Source organism: Ranitomeya imitator, chromosome 1 (assembly GCF_032444005.1).
Source record: "Ranitomeya imitator isolate aRanImi1 chromosome 1, aRanImi1.pri, whole genome shotgun sequence".
NCBI classification, from domain to species: domain Eukaryota; kingdom Metazoa; phylum Chordata; class Amphibia; order Anura; family Dendrobatidae; genus Ranitomeya; species Ranitomeya imitator.
In genome coordinates, this window is record NC_091282.1 from 965,294,968 (window position 1) to 965,313,050 (window position 18,083).

The 18,083-nt window shown below is 45.9% G+C and overlaps 1 protein-coding gene across 3 annotated transcripts in view; it reads right to left on the minus strand.

Annotated features, from left to right (window-relative positions):
* UGT8 (UDP glycosyltransferase 8) overlaps window positions 1–18,083 on the minus strand; it is a 194,231-nt gene that overhangs the window by 33,742 nt on the left and 142,406 nt on the right. For all 3 annotated transcript variants that reach the window (XM_069743767.1, XM_069743765.1, XM_069743766.1), the window contains 2 exons: window positions 15,023–15,165; window positions 12,868–12,944 (listed from right to left, as the gene is read on the minus strand). In XM_069743767.1, coding sequence (XP_069599868.1) covers window positions 12,868–12,944; window positions 15,023–15,165 — 220 coding nt within the window. The remainder of the gene's footprint in view (window positions 1–12,867; window positions 12,945–15,022; window positions 15,166–18,083) is intronic.

Genomic DNA, 18,083 nt, shown 5'->3' on the forward strand with positions numbered 1-18,083 from the left:
AATTGCTTCCGATCTAGCAGTTCTCTGAATGCTTCATTCTGTGTAATTGCAGCCAAATCACTGATTGAAAGCTTTCTGCTAATGTACAGTGTACACAGAAGGCTGCCAATCAGTGGGGGGGCTTATAATGAACTCATGAATATGCTTGACTATATGTTTACTAGTCCTTTAAGTGATAATCTCCTGCTGAGAAAACAGTGATTATTTAAAAACTGCACCAAGCTTTTCCAGTAAGTGACACTTAGCTACAAGCAGGGTCTCTGCCCCCACATTTTGCAGCATTCAGATTAAATGGCAAAAACCTGGTGACAGATACCTTTTCATTTCCTTGGGCATGATAGGGCACTTAACCAGCCTCTGTTGTTTCCCCATCCAGCACCAAACTCTTTATCCTGACTGATAGTTCATTGCTTTTGTTCCCCTGCCTGGTGACTGTCATCACACAATCAAGCTAAATTAGCTGGGACTGGTTGAGGAAACAATCTCAGGAGGAAGAGGCTTCAAGGTGCTCTGTCGTGCCCAGAATAATTAATGCCCCATTAGAATATAGATAGAATATATGAAGGTGTTGATGGATTTACATGAAAAAAACATACTCGTATGTGAGGTTGGTTTGGGGAGTTACCGGTAATCTTAGTAACAGATTCCCTATAAAACTACACCCAAATGACATTTGCAGAAGTTACACTTCATAAACACATTCTCAAGTGTATTCATAATATGTCTTATTTATTCATATATTCCATCAAAAGACACTAAGGTCTTTTTTTCTCAGATATGAATGGGCCTGAGGGCTATGCGCAGGGCCGGACTGGCCATCGGGCACGTCTGGCAAATGCCAGAAGGGCCGGTGCCAGTAGTGGGCCACTGCACTTTCCCCCCTACTCCCGCCAGTGCCGCCGCCGCCACATTCAACTATACTGGCGTCTATGACACCAGTACAGTTCAATGCAATGATGGAGGAGAGCGCGTCTGCTGACGCTCCCTCTCCCATCATTCCCCGCTCTGCCTCTGACACTGCGGGTGCACAATGATGTCATATCATCGTGCACCTGCTGTGTCCCAGGCAGACTGCAGCCGCCGATACAGGAACAAGAGGAGAGGTGAGGAGTGTATTTTTTTTTTTTACTGGACTGTGGGGCCATTATCGGTGGGGAGGAGAGAAGAGATGTGGGCTGTGCTAGTCTGTCATTGCCTCAGTTACAGTTGTGTGGGCTGTGCTGTATATACTACTGTGTGGGCTGTGCTGTATGAACTACTGTGTGGGCCATGCTGTATATACTACTGTGTGGGCTGTGCTGTATACTACTGTGTGGGCTGTGCTGTATATACTACTGTGTGGGCTGTGCTGTATACTGTGTGGGCTGTGCTGTATACTACTGTGTGGGCTGTGCTGTATACTACTACGCGGGCTGTGCTGTATACTACTACGCGGGCTGTGCTGTATACCGCTATGTGGGCTGTGCTGTATATTACTGCGCGGGCTGTGCTGTATACTACTATGCGGGCTGTGCTGTATACCACTATTTGGGCTGTGCTATATTAGGCAGGCTGTGCTATATACTATGCGGGTTGTGCTATATACTATGCGGGCTTTGATATATTCTGTGGGGGTGTATTATATTCTATGGGGGAGGGCGTGTTATTTACTATGTGGCTGTGTTATAAACTATTGCGGGGGTATATTATATTCTATGGGGGAGGCTGTGTTATATACTAGGAGGGGTATATTATATTCTATGTGGAGGCTGACTTTTATACTATGGGGGGGCTACATTATATATTATGGGGAGGTGGGCTGTATTATATTCTATGGGGGCTGCATTAGATTTTATGAGGGATGATTGCCTCATACTCTTTGATGGGGCTGCATTATATTCTATGGGGAGGTGGGCTGTATTCTATTCTATTTGGGGCTACATTATATTCTATGGGGGGCTGTATTATATTTATATTCTATGAGGGGTGATTACATCATACTCTATGAGGGGGCTGCATTATATTCTATGGGGGTTACATTATACTATGGGGTGGCTGCATTATACTCTGGGGTGGCTGCATTATACTCTGTAGGGTGGTGGCTGCATAATATTGTATGTGGGCTGCATTATACTGTATCGAGGACTATGGGGAATACGTTATACTATATGAAGAACTATGGGGTGCATTATACTATGGGAAGTGAATTGTACTACATGGATGACTATGGCGGTGCATTATACTATATGGAGCACTATGAGGAGTGTATTATGCTATTTGAAGGACTATGAGGAGTGTATTTTACTATGTGGAGGACTGAACAGTGTATTTTAATAAATGGAGGACTATAGGGAGTGTATTACACTATATGGAGGACTGTGGTGCACATTTTAAAATATGGACGACTATGGGGTGTATTTTACTAAACAAGTAAAATGCTGCATATTAAGATTGTTTTTGCCGGAACAAAAATCATTGTTCTCAGCAGCACATCGCCGGTGTAAACTGTAGATGTGCTGCTGATAACATGATACTGTATGATGATCTGTTAGTGATCTATTAGTGATGGTTCTGTCCCATCATTCTTTCTCAGATGGTGGAAAGAGGCTGAGAAACAAGCGTTGAACAACTTCAGTATTGTCGATCAAACTCATTTAGCGGCCTGAACTCAGCCATGTAAATACAACCGAAATGCTTTTGTGTGATGTGCAATATGTTAGCATTTGGGACCCCATTTTAGACTTTGCCTAGGGCCCCTCTTTGCCTAAAACCGGCCCTGCCTACAAGTGTAGAAATATACTATACAGTCACCATGTGACAAGTGGGCCTGTGTAACTTCGCATGCCAGGGTTGAATTTTAGTCCCAGTCGGGCCCTGGCTATGCAGGCCATGGATATATGTAATGGGACTATGGGGGCCATTAAACTAGACGTTGTGGGGGCTGTGAGAGGCATCATACTATGTGGGAGGATCATACTGTGTGAGGAGGTTGTGGGGTTATGATATTGAATGGGAGACTGTGAGGGCTGTCATATTATGTGGGGGCATCATTTTGTATATTTGGTTGTGGGAGCATCATACTGTGGAGGGTGACTGGGGTTATCATTCTCTAATGATGCTATAATGTGTGTGGTTCAGTGTTGGTCATCAAACTGTGTACTGTCACTGTGGCAACATTATAGTATGGGTGCATCATATAGTGTATGGAGTCACTATGGATGCAGCATACTGTGTTGAGTGTTATTTCTAGGGCATCATAATGCGGGTATTGATACTGATGGGACATCATACTGTGTGGGTGCAATGTAAGTAATTCATACTGTGAGGCATGATTTAGACCGGGTTTTGAGTCCTTTTTTCCCTTTTCCCGGTCTGATCATGTCAGGGGTTAACTTTTCTCAGCCTCAGTCTGGTTTCAGGTTTTGCTGTTTATCTCTGTGGCATCCTGCAGGTGGTGTCAGTTATAGTTCTGCCTACAGCGTGTGTAACTGACTCTGGTATATCCTGATTTGTCCTGCTGCTTTAGCTGCCTGAACCTGTGTCTCTGTTTTCCCCTCTTCCTGTCTTGACTCAGTGTTTCCCTTTAGTGTGCTGACCCCCCAGAAAGGCCGTACTGGGGGCCCACGGCACGTAAAGGGAGGCCGCCATGACGGGGTTACGTGGGACCTGGGGAGCTGGAGCAGTTAGAAGGGATACGGTGGTAAGGGGTTAACTGGGAACTTGAGGGGTGGCTTTAGGGGCATTTTTTTGAAAATAAGGGGTGGAACTAGGGGACTGTGGGGAAGGGGCACATAAAAAGGGGCACGCTCCTCACGCAGGCATCCATTTTAGGTGCCTGCGTGACAAGTGAGGAATCTCTGTCACACTTACCAGAATGGACGTTGAAGCGATCCTCCAGCGTCTCCGGACGGCAGCCAGCTCCCAGGGGACAGATTGGCTGAATGCATCCGTTAACAGCCTTCTCCAGGGGACATCGGGAGCACCATCGCAGGCACCGCAGGACGGGCGCCGGCCGCGGAGGACTAGGCCTCCGGCGCGCCTAAGCCCGGATATCATCCCCAGGGCCCGGCGCCGAAATAGGAGCCCCTCTGCGGACCCTCCGGTAAGCAGCGCTGTTCCCTCCACCTCACAGCGCGGCGCCGGGAGGAATCCTCCAGTGCGGCGGGGCCTACAACGGGGGGTGGATCCTTCCTCCCCTCCTTCAGTGTCCGGGCGACGTGGGGCGGCAGGAGCAGGAGCCGGTACGGCGGCCGCCAGCATGCCCGCTGGCGCCGCTCAGCGTGGGAGGCAGCGACAGCCGAGGAGACGGGGGTCAGGTGCGGTGGCCCCTCAGCGCCGAGGATTATGCGGGCGGCAGTCGGCTGGCCCTGGCATCAGCGTGCGGCCTTCTGCAGTGCACAGCTCTGGAGTCTTCAACGCAGCAGCGCCCTCTGCTGGTGGTGGCCTGGATATTGCAAGTTCTGCGCCCTCTGCTGGTGTTGGCCGGGATTTCCCTGCAGCTGCGCCCTCTGCTGGTGATGGCCGGGATTTTCCTGGATCTGCGCCCTCTGCTGGTGATGGCCGGGACTTTCCTGGATCTGCGTCCTCTGCTGGTGGTGGCGGAAATTTTCCGGATTCCGGCAGGCGACATTCCGTCGCTTCGGTACGCAGTGCCGGGGACGTATCCGTGGCAAGGAGCCGCACATCTTCCATCGGGCGGCAGGATGCTGGCTCGGCCTTTTCCCTTTCCGCAGCACCAGGGCAGTCGACGGCATCACCGAGTCGCCAGGACACGGATACGGCCGCCAGGAGTTCGGCGGGCAACATCGCGGATCAAGCCGGTCGGGATGCAGGACACCTTCGGCTGGGAGCTGGATCTTCGGCTGCTGGGCTCACAGCACCCAGGCAGCTAGGTGAGAACATTTTCCCTATCTTTAATTTGCCAGGCATAGTTTCCCCTGAAGCTAGGAATAGTGACATTACTTCGGGAGTTGCTAGCGGGGGTATGGGTTTAATCCTTAGAGGTTTAGGGGAGCTAGCGGGCTTGTGGGGGTCCGGTCTTAGCAGGGGGTCTTTGCCGTCAGCTGCTTGGTTGGGAAATACGGGGTCGTTTGAGGGGTCTAGACAGTTGTCTGAAGTTACGGGTACATCCAGCAGTGCGGGTCCTGCGGCAGACACGGGGAGCTCATCAAGGGAGAAGGACGGAACAGCACCAGGGCCTGGGTCAGGAATTGATGCACCAGGTGAGGGAGCTTTGCAGGATAAGGAAAAGGAGGATGTACCGCAACTAGACGATGCGGCTGGGGGGGAGGTCTATGTCTGCTTCGAGGGCCCGTTAGGGGCACATTTAAAACAAGAGGTTAGGGAAAAAATCTGGAAAGGGGAGTACATAGAAATATTTTCTCTTTTACCCCTAGAGAGATTTAATTTGGATAGACCTAGAAGGGAGGACTCTAAAAAAGAAGATGAGGAGAAACGGAGATATAGGCTGATTCCCAGATCATTTTCAAATTGGCTGCAAGCTTTCGCTATTATGGCTAGCGTAATCGGGGAGAAGGCCCCGGAAAATTGCTCGGCATTATTTTGTTACTTAGATGCCATAGGGGAGGCTTACAGGACCTATGGGGGACAGGGTTGGTTACGCTATGACGAACAGTTTCGTCAGCGTAAGGCTTTTAGGCCAAGTATCAGGTGGGATCACAAGGACATAGCGTTGTGGATGAGAGTTATGGTCCCGTCCCGTTTAGGTCAGACTAGCCAGCCTTTTCACGGGGGCGCCGGGAGTTCAGGGCAGTCAGGACACTCGGCGGCTTTGCAGAAGGGACTGTGTTTCGCCTTCAATGATGGCATATGCAGATTCGGGAGCAAGTGTAAATATAGGCACGAGTGTTCAACCTGCGGGGGGGTGCATAGCGCTTCAAAATGTTTCAGGGGTAACAGGCAAAAAGTTGGAGATTCAGCTGACAAAAGGGGTGACTCCGGTGCAGTGGGTCGTGATGGAGGTCTTTCTAAGTAGATACCCTGATAGGTCAGCTGCAGTTTTATTGCGCGACGGTTTTAAGGAGGGTTTCAAAATCCCTTATGTTGAGCAGGATGTTAGTTTAAAAAGAAAAAATTTGAAATCGGCGTTACAATTCCCGGAGGTCGTGTCGGAGAAGTTGAATAAGGAAGTTGCTCTGGGAAGAATGGCAGGCCCGTTTGTCGCCCCTCTGATTGCAAATCTGAGGGTGTCACCTCTTGGCGTGGTCCCTAAGAAAGAACCTAATAAATTTAGGTTAATCCATCACCTGTCATTTCCGAAGGGATCTTCGGTTAATGATGGTATTGATCCCGAGTTGAGTTCGGTGTCGTACTTATCATTCGATTCAGCGATGGAGTGGGTTAGAGCATGTGGAAAGGGGGCTAAGCTGGCTAAGACCGACATCGAAGCGTTTGTTGCCAGTTCATCCTGACAGTTTGCATTTATTGGGTTGTTTTTGGGATGGCGGCTTCTTTGTTGATCGTTGTCTTCCCATGGGTTGCTCGATTTCATGTGCTTACTTTGAGGCCTTCAGCACGTTCCTAGAATGGGTGGTGAAAGATGTGTCTGGGATACGCTCATGTTCGCACTATCTGGATGACTTTCTGTTTATAGGGCCAGCGGAATCAGCAGATTGTTCGATTTTGTTGCATACAATGGAGAGTGTGACAAAAAACTTCGGGGTGCCTTTGGCGGAGGATAAAACAGTTGGTCCGGTGACAGTGTTGAGCTTCCTAGGCATTGAAATCGACACGGTAGCAATGGAATGTAGGCTACCTGCAGACAAGGTTACCGCGTTGCGCCAAGATGTGGTTAATACGATTGGTTTGAAGAAGATAAATTTGCGCAGTTTGCAATCGTTGTTAGGGAAACTGAACTTTGCATGTAGGATCATGCCGTTGGGTCGAGCGTTCTGCCGCCGCCTATCCTTGGCAACAGTAGGGGTAAAGTCCCCTTTGCATTTCATCAGGATAAAGAAAGAGTTTCGGGACGATTTGAAGATGTGGGCGGATTTTCTGGACGAGTACAATGGCAGATCTCTGTGGATTCAGCCGGTGGCAGATGCTACCTCCTTGGGCATTTTGGTGCATGTCGTTGAAATGAGTGGCTTTGGTCTTTTCTTTCATGGTAGCTGGTCAGCAGCGGCTTGGTCGGAAGAATGGAAGGAGGAGGGGTTAACAAACAACCGGCTACTGTTGCATTTGTTCCCCAGGGTAGTTGCGTTGGCCCTGTGGGGTGACAAATTGAGGAATTTGAAGATTTCTTTTCATTGTGAGCATGTTGGAACAGTGACGGCGGTAAACTCGTTGTCAGCGGCTACGCCTGCAGTAGTGAAGGTCTTGCAGCACTTGGTTTTCCTGGGTCTTAAGTTTAACTTATGGATTGTATCTGAAGTTAGCTTGTCAGCGCCTGATCCAATAGTTGTTGCTCTTTCTCAATTTCAGTGGCAGCTTTTCCGGGATTTGGCACCACAGGCGGAGAGCGCGGGCCGGGATTGTCCAGTGGAGTTGTGGAACATGCCGCGAGGGCCGTAACAGAGTTATTTACCAAATCGCTCGCGGATTCATCTTGGTCTCATTATAATCAGGCTTGGAGCTTGTGGGAATCCTGGATGTCAAGTATGGACCAGGATATGGAGGAGGAGTATTATTATTATTATTATTATTATTATTTATTATTATAGCGCCATTTATTCCATGGCGCTTTACATGTGAGGAGGGGTATACATAATAAAACAAGTTCAATAATCTTGAAAAATACAAGTCACAACTGGTACAGGAGGAGAGAGGACCCTGCCCGCGAGGGCTCACAATCTACAAATGGTTTGTTGTTGTTCTTAGGTCATCATTGGGAGGCAGGTTGGTCTGTGACACGTTTGAATAAGTTTCTGGCGGGGCTAGCCTTCAACCTTAAATGGAGGGGGGGTAAGGATATAACGAAATCCTTCTTGGTTCGGCAAGTTGTTCGGGGTTGGAAGAAAGGCTGGAAGGCTTCGGACAGTCGCCGACCCGTATCTTATGAGGTGCTCTCAGCCATTGAGCGGAAGTTGCAAGAGGTGTGTTTTTCCGAATGGGAAGTGGTTCTGTTCTGTGCAGCCTTTTCTTTGGCCTTCTTTGGGGCATTTCGGTTAGGTGAGTTGGTTAGCCCGTCCGTTAGTAAAAAAGGTATTTTGTTAAGAGAAAACGTGGATGTCGAAGGGAATAAGGTGGTAGTGTTTATTAAGGCTTCCAAAACGGACGTGTATGGGAAAGGGTGCAAAGTGGTGTTGTTCAATGTTGAAGGATCCCCGGTGTGCCCGGTGGCATCCGTGAAGAAGTACATGGCAAAGGGCGGGGTGTTAGACGAGCCATTCTTGGTGCACGAAAATGGGTCTTTCTTGTCCCGTTTTCAGTTTATTTCTGTTTTTAGGAAATGTTTGGCGGCAGCGGGCTTACCTGCAACACAATATAGTGGTCACTCCTTCAGGATCGGGGCAGCGACTGAGGCCGCTAGGTGGGGCCTTGGTGAGGATGTGGTTCGGAGAATTGGGAGGTGGGAATCTTCAAGATTCCAGTCGTATGTTCGCCCAAACCTATTGTGAGTTAGAAGCTGTGTTAAGTTAATTGTTTGTTGCCTTTCTTTCTGTGTTGTAGGGCCTGATCCGATGCTCGTCTGGATCATGGGGCATTCGTATGTTGTATGGGCTGCGTTGCGTGCTGCGGTTCGTCCGGACAGTCGTCAGTTGGGTCTTTCTCGAGAGACAGTGACTTTATGATGGATCGGTAAAAGGGGGATGGTGTGGAAGGATTTCATCGTTTTGTTAGACTGGATAGAGTGCCGGAGATCGTGGTGATACATTTAGGGGGGAATGATTTGGCTAAACGGTCTTGTAGGGAGCTGATTAAGGATATCAAATTCGATATCCTGAGGTTCTGGGTCATGTTTCCAAAAGTGTTGTTGGTGTGGTCCGACATCATTCCCCGTAAAAGATGAAGAGGTGCTAGATCACACGAGGGGGTGAACAGGGCCCGGATTAAAATAAACAGGGCCATATCTCGGTTTATGGTGAGGAATGGCGCGTTGGCCGTGAGACATGTGGACTTGGAATCGGGTCAAGGAGCTTACTGGAGAGCTGATGGCGTGCACCTGAATGCGGTGGGTAATGATATGTGGTGTTTGGCTATCCGTAGTGGCATTGAATTAAGCTTGAAGGTGTGGAGGGACATGAATGGCTAAGGTGTCAGGCCATTCGTGTTCGTGGCGGGGGTGGAGGTCCTCGAAGTCGGTGGAAATGGTAAATCGTGGTTCAATGGGGTGGGGATCTTGAGAGGTCCTGGACACCCCATGAGAGAATTTAACAAGGCGTGGTACGGTTATTCCGCGTGAGGTGGATTTATGGACCCCTGGCATGGGGGTGGGTTCGGTGGACCAGGATTGGTTGTTATCTATCCCTGAGCTGGTGCTTTACGGCTGGGGGTAAGACTCATCCTGGGCTGAACATTGTGGAGTTTTTGGGATACTGAGTTTTTTATAACTTTGGGGCTTCGAGGACCGCCCCTCCTATTCTGGGTTGTCATAAAAGTTCTGTTATCTTTTATTTAATAAAATGGCTGCTGTGGCCAATTAAATCCAACATATGTCTCCGTCTGCTGTTTTGAGTACGTTAGAAGTTTATTCTTTAGATTGTTAAGAGATCTGTTTAAGGGGGTTGGGGTAATTTTTTCCAGGTCACGGAACTCACGTATACCCTATGTCAAGAAAGGCCGTACTGGGGGCCCACGGCACGTAAAGGGAGGCCGCCATGACGGGGTTACGTGGGACCTGGGGAGCTGGAGCAGTTAGAAGGGATACGGTGGTAAGGGGTTAACTGGGAACTTGAGGGGTGGCTTTAGGGGCATTTTTTTGAAAATAAGGGGTGGAACTAGGGGACTGTGGGGAGGGGGCACATAAAAAGGGGCACGCTCCTCACGCAGGCATCCATTTTAGGTGCCTGCGTGACAAGTGAGGAATCTCCCGCCCACCCTCCCTTTTTTGGTTAGGGTAATGGGGGGGGTGAAGTCGGCATATGTGGGCTTTTGGAGTATTGTTTTAAGAGGCGTCTAAATGTATTTATTTTGTTATGTGAATGCTGTCAGGGTATTGTCACGGCAGTTGGCGGGGGTGGAGGTCCTCGAAGTCGGTGGAAATGGTAAATCGTGGTTCAATGGGGTGGGGATCTTGAGAGGTCCTGGACACCCCATGAGAGAATTTAACAAGGCGTGGTACGGTTATTCCGCGTGAGGTGGATTTATGGACCCCTGGCATGGGGGTGGGTTCGGTGGACCAGGATTGGTTGTTATCTATCCCTGAGCTGGTGCTTTACGGCTAGGGGTAAGACTCATCCTGGGCTGAACATTGTGGAGTTTTTGGGATACTGAGTTTTTTATAACTTTGGGGCTTCGAGGACCGCCCCTCCTATTCTGGGTTGTCATAAAAGTTCTGTTATCTTTTATTTAATAAAATGGCTGCTGTGGCCAATTAAATCCAACATATGTCTCTGTCTGCTGTTTTGAGTACGTTAGAAGTTTATTCTTTAGATTGTTAAGAGATCTGTTTAAGGGGGTTGGGGTAATTTTTTCCAGGTCACGGAACTCACGTATACCCTATGTCATGGTTTTGACTTGGCTTGTATCCTGACCTGTTTTTGTCTTCTGTCTTTGGCTTATCCGCTCCTGACTGTGACTGACCTCTAGGCTTGTCTCTGACTCTGTGCTTTGTGTTTTCCTTTGGTACTGTGCTACTGACTATATAGAACTGGCTTGTTTGGCTATCCTGTTGCCACCTGTGGTAGCCTCACCGCTGCACTGCAGGTCAGCTCTATTTAGATGCAGGACCTGCTTCTTCTACTGAGATCTAGTAAAGCCTGCACCTACCTGCATTGCAGCAGCATGACACTGTGTTAGGGTTTGTGTTGGGACATCATTATAATAAGTTGTGGGTAACTGTGGGGACACTAGGAATTCACTATGGGGGAGGCAATTTTTGGGTCAATATACTCTAAGAAGGCCATGAAAGGTGCATTGTTGAGGATGAAAACCACTAAGGGACTTTAAATGGGGCACAACTATTTTGTACATGCCGCAATACTTGTCCTATGTGCCATGCCCAGGCCCACTCTTCCAAAATATTTTATTGGGGAGGTTGCAATTAGGACTATGTGGCCCCATGTATGTCCTTAGTGCAAAGATTTTAATTTTTTAGTTAATAACTGTGATACCACATTGTATGTTAGGCTTGTAGTTTCCACATGGTCAGACAATGGCAGTCCTGCTCGAATTTGACTTGATAAGTAAGCCAACTTACGGTACTCATTTTCTTGGCTTCTCAATAAGTGGATTTGTTTAATTAGAGTACTGGATAGAATGCATTTTTATGGTTCTTTTGTCCAATTTTTGAAAATATTGTAGATAGATGACTAGTGATGAATTATTCAATTTTTGGGGGAATTGACAAAACATATTTTACTTTGCAATATGATTCACCTGAATTTAGCAAACTGTTGGCAATTTTTAACAATTTGTTTTAGGGCCTTGGAAGCAGCAGAAATATAAACATAGTACTCATCTCTCCTCAGCCCTCACCTAGCCTGCTGAGCAGCATCCCCGGGCTAATTTGCTCCACCATTCCCATGCCAGCTACTCCACAAGACTCACTGTGTAGGCCTCAAGACATCAATACATCACAGCTCTTTCCGGCTACCATCACCACCCAACACGCTGACTATGCCAAATGATGTCACTGACTACGCTCATACAACGTCATGAAAACCTATGGCCTTGGCAGTACATTCTGAGTCTTAGGCCGGGATCACACATATGCGAGATACGGCCGAGTCTCGCAGGTGAAATCCCTCTTCTGGCGCCGGCACTTGGGAGTGGAGCGTGCAGCTCCATGTGTTGCTGCACGCTCCGCTCCGGAGTGCCGGCGCCAGAGGAGGGATTTCACCTGCGAGACTCGGCCGTATCTCGCTTATGTGTGATCCAGGCCTTAGTCAAACTCTACTTACTAAAACCTAACAACCTGAACATTCTCCCTATCAGATTAAAGGTATATCAAAATTCAATTTAAATTGAACAAGTCATCAGGATTTTGCTAGGTAAACTACAGGCATTGTCAGGTTGGTGCTTTTACACTGATAAAAATGATACCTGGTTTAAAGAAATCCATCTTGTGGTTTGTTGTTTAATCTGTGCTTGCAGTGCTCCAGGGTGTGCCTGTGGGTTAGTCTTTTTTTCATGCCCTGGATTCATCATCATCATTCTGGGTTTCAATGACAGGTCACTGCACCATCAGTGACCTGCCTTCTATTTTAAATACTGTGTCTGCACATTTAATATTTTGATCTTCAAAAAACATATTTTTCTTCAACAAAATGGCACCGGCGGTGGTGCATGCACAGTAGCATCTATCGGTAAGCAATGATCTCAATCTGCGCATGCGCCTCCCACTGTGTTCCAGAGAAAGAAGAAGGAAATCATTGCAGCCGGACATAGCAAAGCTCTCTCACTGGCACCATTTGAGAAAGCAAAATTTTTTTTTATGAAGACCAGAATATTAAATGCGCAGGCATAGTATTTAAAATAGGAGGCTTGTCACTGTCAGTGACCTGTCATTTAAGCCCAGAATGATGATGATGAGGCCAGAGCATGAAAAGAAGACCTGCCCACAGGTATGCCTCAGGGCATGAGCATCTCATTAACTTAAAACTTACAGGATAAACAACAACCACAAGATGAATTTGTTCAAACCAGGTATCATTTTAATCAGTGCAACTGCACCAACCTTACAATGCCTGTAGTTTACTTAGCAAAGTCCTGATGATAGGCTTGCTTTAAGCTTTCTATGGAAAAAATAAAATAACATGTCCTCACCAAGTAAGTCGTTCTGAGGTAGCCATTCCACCAGTTTTGTGTTGTTACCTAAATTCCTGGGCTTTGGTCCAGAAAATCTGAATAAACAAAATAATATTAAAACAGCAACTAGAGATGGAATTGTCATTGCAGAATAAATATAATGCATTATCACTGTAAAATATTTCTCTTTTCAATAGTACAGAATAAAACATTAATGGCCAATGCTGCACTTTTACCTTACATTATTGATTTCAAAAGAGCAAATATAAGCCTACTACTCACAAAAAGCAATCAATGTGATTCCAGGGACATAAAACAGTCAGCTGACACTATAATTAACAATAAAACTGGACTTTGCACAGACACTAACACTTTTTTTGCTAAGAATATTTTTATTTGTTTACTTTGATCTGAAAGATTGTAAGGTCACACAGGTTCAGAGGCATATCTAGAAGGCTACAATTCCATAGTTATTATTTGGTGAGTTTTTAGTGTTGCAGATTCTCTGCAGCATTTTTGCACCTATTAGATTAATTAGGTTTCTTTAATTTTTTTTCTGTTGTGCATTTTTTAGTGTTTTATTGTTTACAAGCATTTTTGTCTCTTTTTCGTATGTCATGTATTAAACACAGTTGTTTTTGATACTTACTGGTATTTCACTTTGTCAAATTTATTGATTCAGTCTTTTAGTGTGTTGCACTAAAATACATATGCATTTTTTACCAGCAGATTTTCTACATGAAATGTAGTTCCCAAATATACATGTTGTTGTTTTCAAACAAGCACATTAGGTCAGTTTATGTAGTTCATATGTTTATAAATCCTATACATTTTGCTGTCTCTGGAAGATGCTGGGTTTTTTTGGCATCGAAATATAAAGCATCAAAAACTCACCAAAAACTCATTGTGGGAATTTAATAGGTGCTGATGTTGTAGTTGCACCCGAGCTCTTATAGCACTACTCCAACATTTTTTTTTTTCCAATGATAAAGTGGTGCTTTAAATCTAAGCCCCGTGCACTCTTTCATATACTCACCTTCCAGCGTCTTCCCCGTTTTTCAGCACTGCTCCAGTCCCATGGCGCCATTTTGTGAGCGCAGCTTCTGACTGGCCTGAAGTCAGAGGCTAGATCACAAGAGCTCAACTCAAGACTATGAATGCCAGAATGAGGTTGTCATAGACTTGCATAGAAAAGTGACTACCACGCCGCTCCATGAAACACTGGAGCTGCCAGCAGGTCACTTTTCACAATAGACCGATGGGAGCGAGGCTGGAAAATGATGAAGGTGGCAGCAGGAGAGTATGAGTCAGAGGACAGGGGAATTATAATTAAAGCACCACTCCAGCGGCGCAATAAAAAAAAAACACTTGAGTGGTGCTTTAAGCCTAGGGAACTTAAAAAAAAACCTTTGGCTTATATGAGAATACCATGACTATTAAAGATCATTATTAGTGGGTAGCAGGAGCCTTGTTGGATATTTTACAATGAGGCATGTGAGCATCAAGTAACGCAGTCTGCCTTTTTTTTTAGAAGACTACACATATATACACCTTATTTTCTGTGGCAGAATTTCACTTCCATAAAACAGTTTAAAAGCTCATGTAATATGATATTATATCATCTGAATTGTGTTCCATGTATAATTTGCAACAGAGATAAAATCCATGGAAAATGGTGATGATATAAGGTCCAGTGTGAATACTGATATATTCAAGTATAAATCTTCCCATTTGCATGGGGAAATAGGGACCAAATGCTCTTTTTGTTTGCTGTGGCCCAAACTGATACTTATGTTATAGCTAGTGATGAGCGAGTGTGCTCGTTACTCTGGTTTTCTGAGCATGCTCGGGTGTTGTCCGAGTATTTTGGGCGTGCTCGTAGATTATGTTTGTGTTGCAGCAGCTGCATGATTTGTGGCTGCTAGACAGCCAGAATACATGTGAGGATTCCCTAACAAACAGGCAATTTCTACATGAGTTCAGGTTGTCGAACAGCCGCAAATCATGCAGCTGCGGTGACACAAACATAATCTATGAGCATGCCCAAAATACTCGGAGAACACACGAGCATGCTGGGAATACCCGAGTAACAAGCACACTCGCTCATCACTAATTATAGCATATTTTATCCATTAGTCTTAATAGGTGGTGACATAGTCACATCTTATCTTACCTCCAAAGGACTTTCTGACGCAGTTTGGCAAGAGCTCCTGCTAGTTTCTCAGCAATATCTTCAGATAAATATTTTACTCCAGCCCCAAATGAGACCAGTACAAAGCCATGTTCATCCACACTATCCATCCAGGTCTCAAAGTCCTTAAGTAAAAAAAGAAACACCAAAATTATCAAAATTGCTAATAATTAAGTATCTTACAGTAAGGGCTCGCTCACACAAGCGTATCACATGGTCGAGTTCTGTCCGATGATCCAATGTTATACTATGTGAGTAGCACTTGTACATACTGCTGTAAAGTACAGCAAATCTATTTATTACTGGCTAGCTCTGGTGTTTCTGCTATAAACATTAATCGAGGCAACTGTGCTATTTGTGGAATTAACTGATACATTAATTTTTCTTAATCACTTATGTAGCGCTATTCCACAACGTTTTTACAGACTTTATCATCACTGTCCCCATTGGGGCTCACAATCTGGATTCCCTATCAATATGTCTTTGGAGTGTGGGAGGAAACCAGAGTACTCAGAGGAATCCTACAAAAACACGGGGAGAACATACAAAGAAAAAAGAATGAACCAGCTCACCCACAGCAGCATACAGCTTGCTGAATCACGGGACTCGTGCGGTCACACGTGTAGTGCTGCTGAAAAAAAGGAGGTGTATTCCAGCTCCTCTGAATCCAACAATTTATTAGGTTTTGGTTCTCAAAAAATAACATGACAATGGCAAAGTTCACATGGCAAGATATGGATACGTGTTTCAAACGCTTGTGGCGTTCTTTATCGAACTACGATAGTTTGATAAAGGACACCTCGATCGTTTGACACACGTACCTATGTAAATGATGTGCTACTCTGTAATGTCTGATATTATCTGTACATGTCCCCTCTGAATTATAATGTGCTGCAGAGTATGTTGGTGCTATTCAAAGAATATTAATTTTTTTATATTTAAAAATATTTCTCTACTTTTTCAAATATTTTTCACTTCTTGCTCTCTAGGCTTGCTAACTAAGTTACTTGTGAACAAAGTAGTAGTAAAGAAAAACAGCCCTTGAACGAAGGATTTCAAGACTAGGGTTTAGCGGACCCATGGAAGTCTGGATATTGGTACCCGACCCAAACATTATTCCAGAGTTCGATTTGGGTACCAGAACTCTACTCAAACTTGAACCAGAACCCGAACAACATTGAAAACAATGAGAACCCAAACTTTTGAGCTGGAAAATTCTCTTTCTCTGCAATGGACTTCCCCCGGAACTCCAGACTTTGTAATGGACTTCCAGGAGAAGTCTCTGTTCAGCGTTTGGCACTGAAATGTCTGAAATGAATACCGAACTTTTAAGTTCGGATTCGCTCATCTCTTTTTAAGACCTATAAGTAAATAATTTTCTCTACCTTTTATTACTCATTACTATTTGTTTAATGCTATTATGGATAGTAGGATAGAAGGCTCCCTTGAGTTTACAGTCTGCTATACAGTATTGTGGAGACAAGAAAGGGGGATCGGCGGGTGATCAACAGTCTGCTATCCAAAACCGCATGGATGCAGAGTCATCCCACCGCATGCCCGCTCTCCTTTTACCATGGGCATAATGCTACACAGACAACAGAGGGTGAGGTTAAAACAATGTGGCAATACTTTATTAAACCATAAAACAGATATATACCACATAGAAGAGCCCTAGCAAAATACCCAAAGATGGTGCACATTACAGAGTCTCATCATTCCGCTAACTCACTGGGATAATAGCAGCTGTTACTTCAGATCTTCCAGGGCCAATTACCCCACCTGTGGCATGCACAAAATGGAGTTAAGGACAAGTGTAGGAAGATGACAGTCCATTCAGGTACAAGGGCCAATTGACCAGAGGGTCACAATCTGGCTTCATCTTCCAGGGCCGACTTTTTCCCACCTGTGGCAAGCACAGAGAGAAGGTAACGACAATCTTAGGAAGATACTGCCCATTCAGGTACAAGGCCATTTGACTGGAGGGTCACAACCTGGCGTCTCAAAACATCTCCATGGTACCAGGTTACCGGATGGTCCTAACCTGGTTTCCCCAAATGTATCCATAGGTTTCAGGTGACCGGATGGTCCAAACCTGCTTATTACAAACATATCCATGGTTCACCGAGGGTCAATGGAGCAGATCTGCATTCTTTCAGCTGGGGCCGAGGTCACCTAAGTCGGCATCCTGCAGAATGATAAGTTTGTGTCCCTCCCTAGACTTGACATTTTTAAACAAACAAATCATGATCCATTTAGTGAAAAGTGTTATTTTTAAGTGCAAAACCAGGAGAAAGGCAAAAATAAAGAGTATTTTTTATTTTGCACAAAATTCATGAACCACTTGAGCCATTTTGATCAATGTGGCAAAATATAACATTAGTGATTACCACAAGAGAATCAACAGAAAAGCGACTAAACAAAAGCAAATGAATAGGACCAATAAAGTTTACAAACATTAGCTGGTCCCTTTAGAAGTATAAAAATCAATTGTACATATGGTACTTACAGTCATGGCTGAAAGTGTTGGCACCCTTGAAATTGTTCCAGGCAGTAGCGTAGCTACCAGGGGGGCAGAGGGTGCGGTCGCCCCGGGCCCGGAGCTCAGAGGGGCCCACCTGGAGCTACTGCCAATACTAACTATATCGGTGTGCACAGCACGCCGATATAGGTAAGCGCCACTGTAGTGCAGAGAGACATGATCTCCCTGCACTACAGCTGTCTGTTCTATAGACCGGGAGGCTGAATGCCGGCCCAGAACTGTACTTCTGCTGCAGGGGTCCAACTGCAGACACGCCCACATTGCAGCTGTGTCTGCAGGAAAAACCTCACAACGCAGGGCACCGGCTTCTTCCTGCTGAGAGGAGCAGGAGAAAATCAGGACGCTGCTTCTTCCCTCCCTGAGCCCTGCATACAGGAGCAGGACAGGAGATAGGACGATGTAGGAGCTCAGGCTGCAGGTGACTGGAAGTGACTGTACTGTGCAGTAAGGAGGCAGGACACTGTTCCCCTCCTGACAAGTCCCTGAGGGTTCTTGCATCCGTTT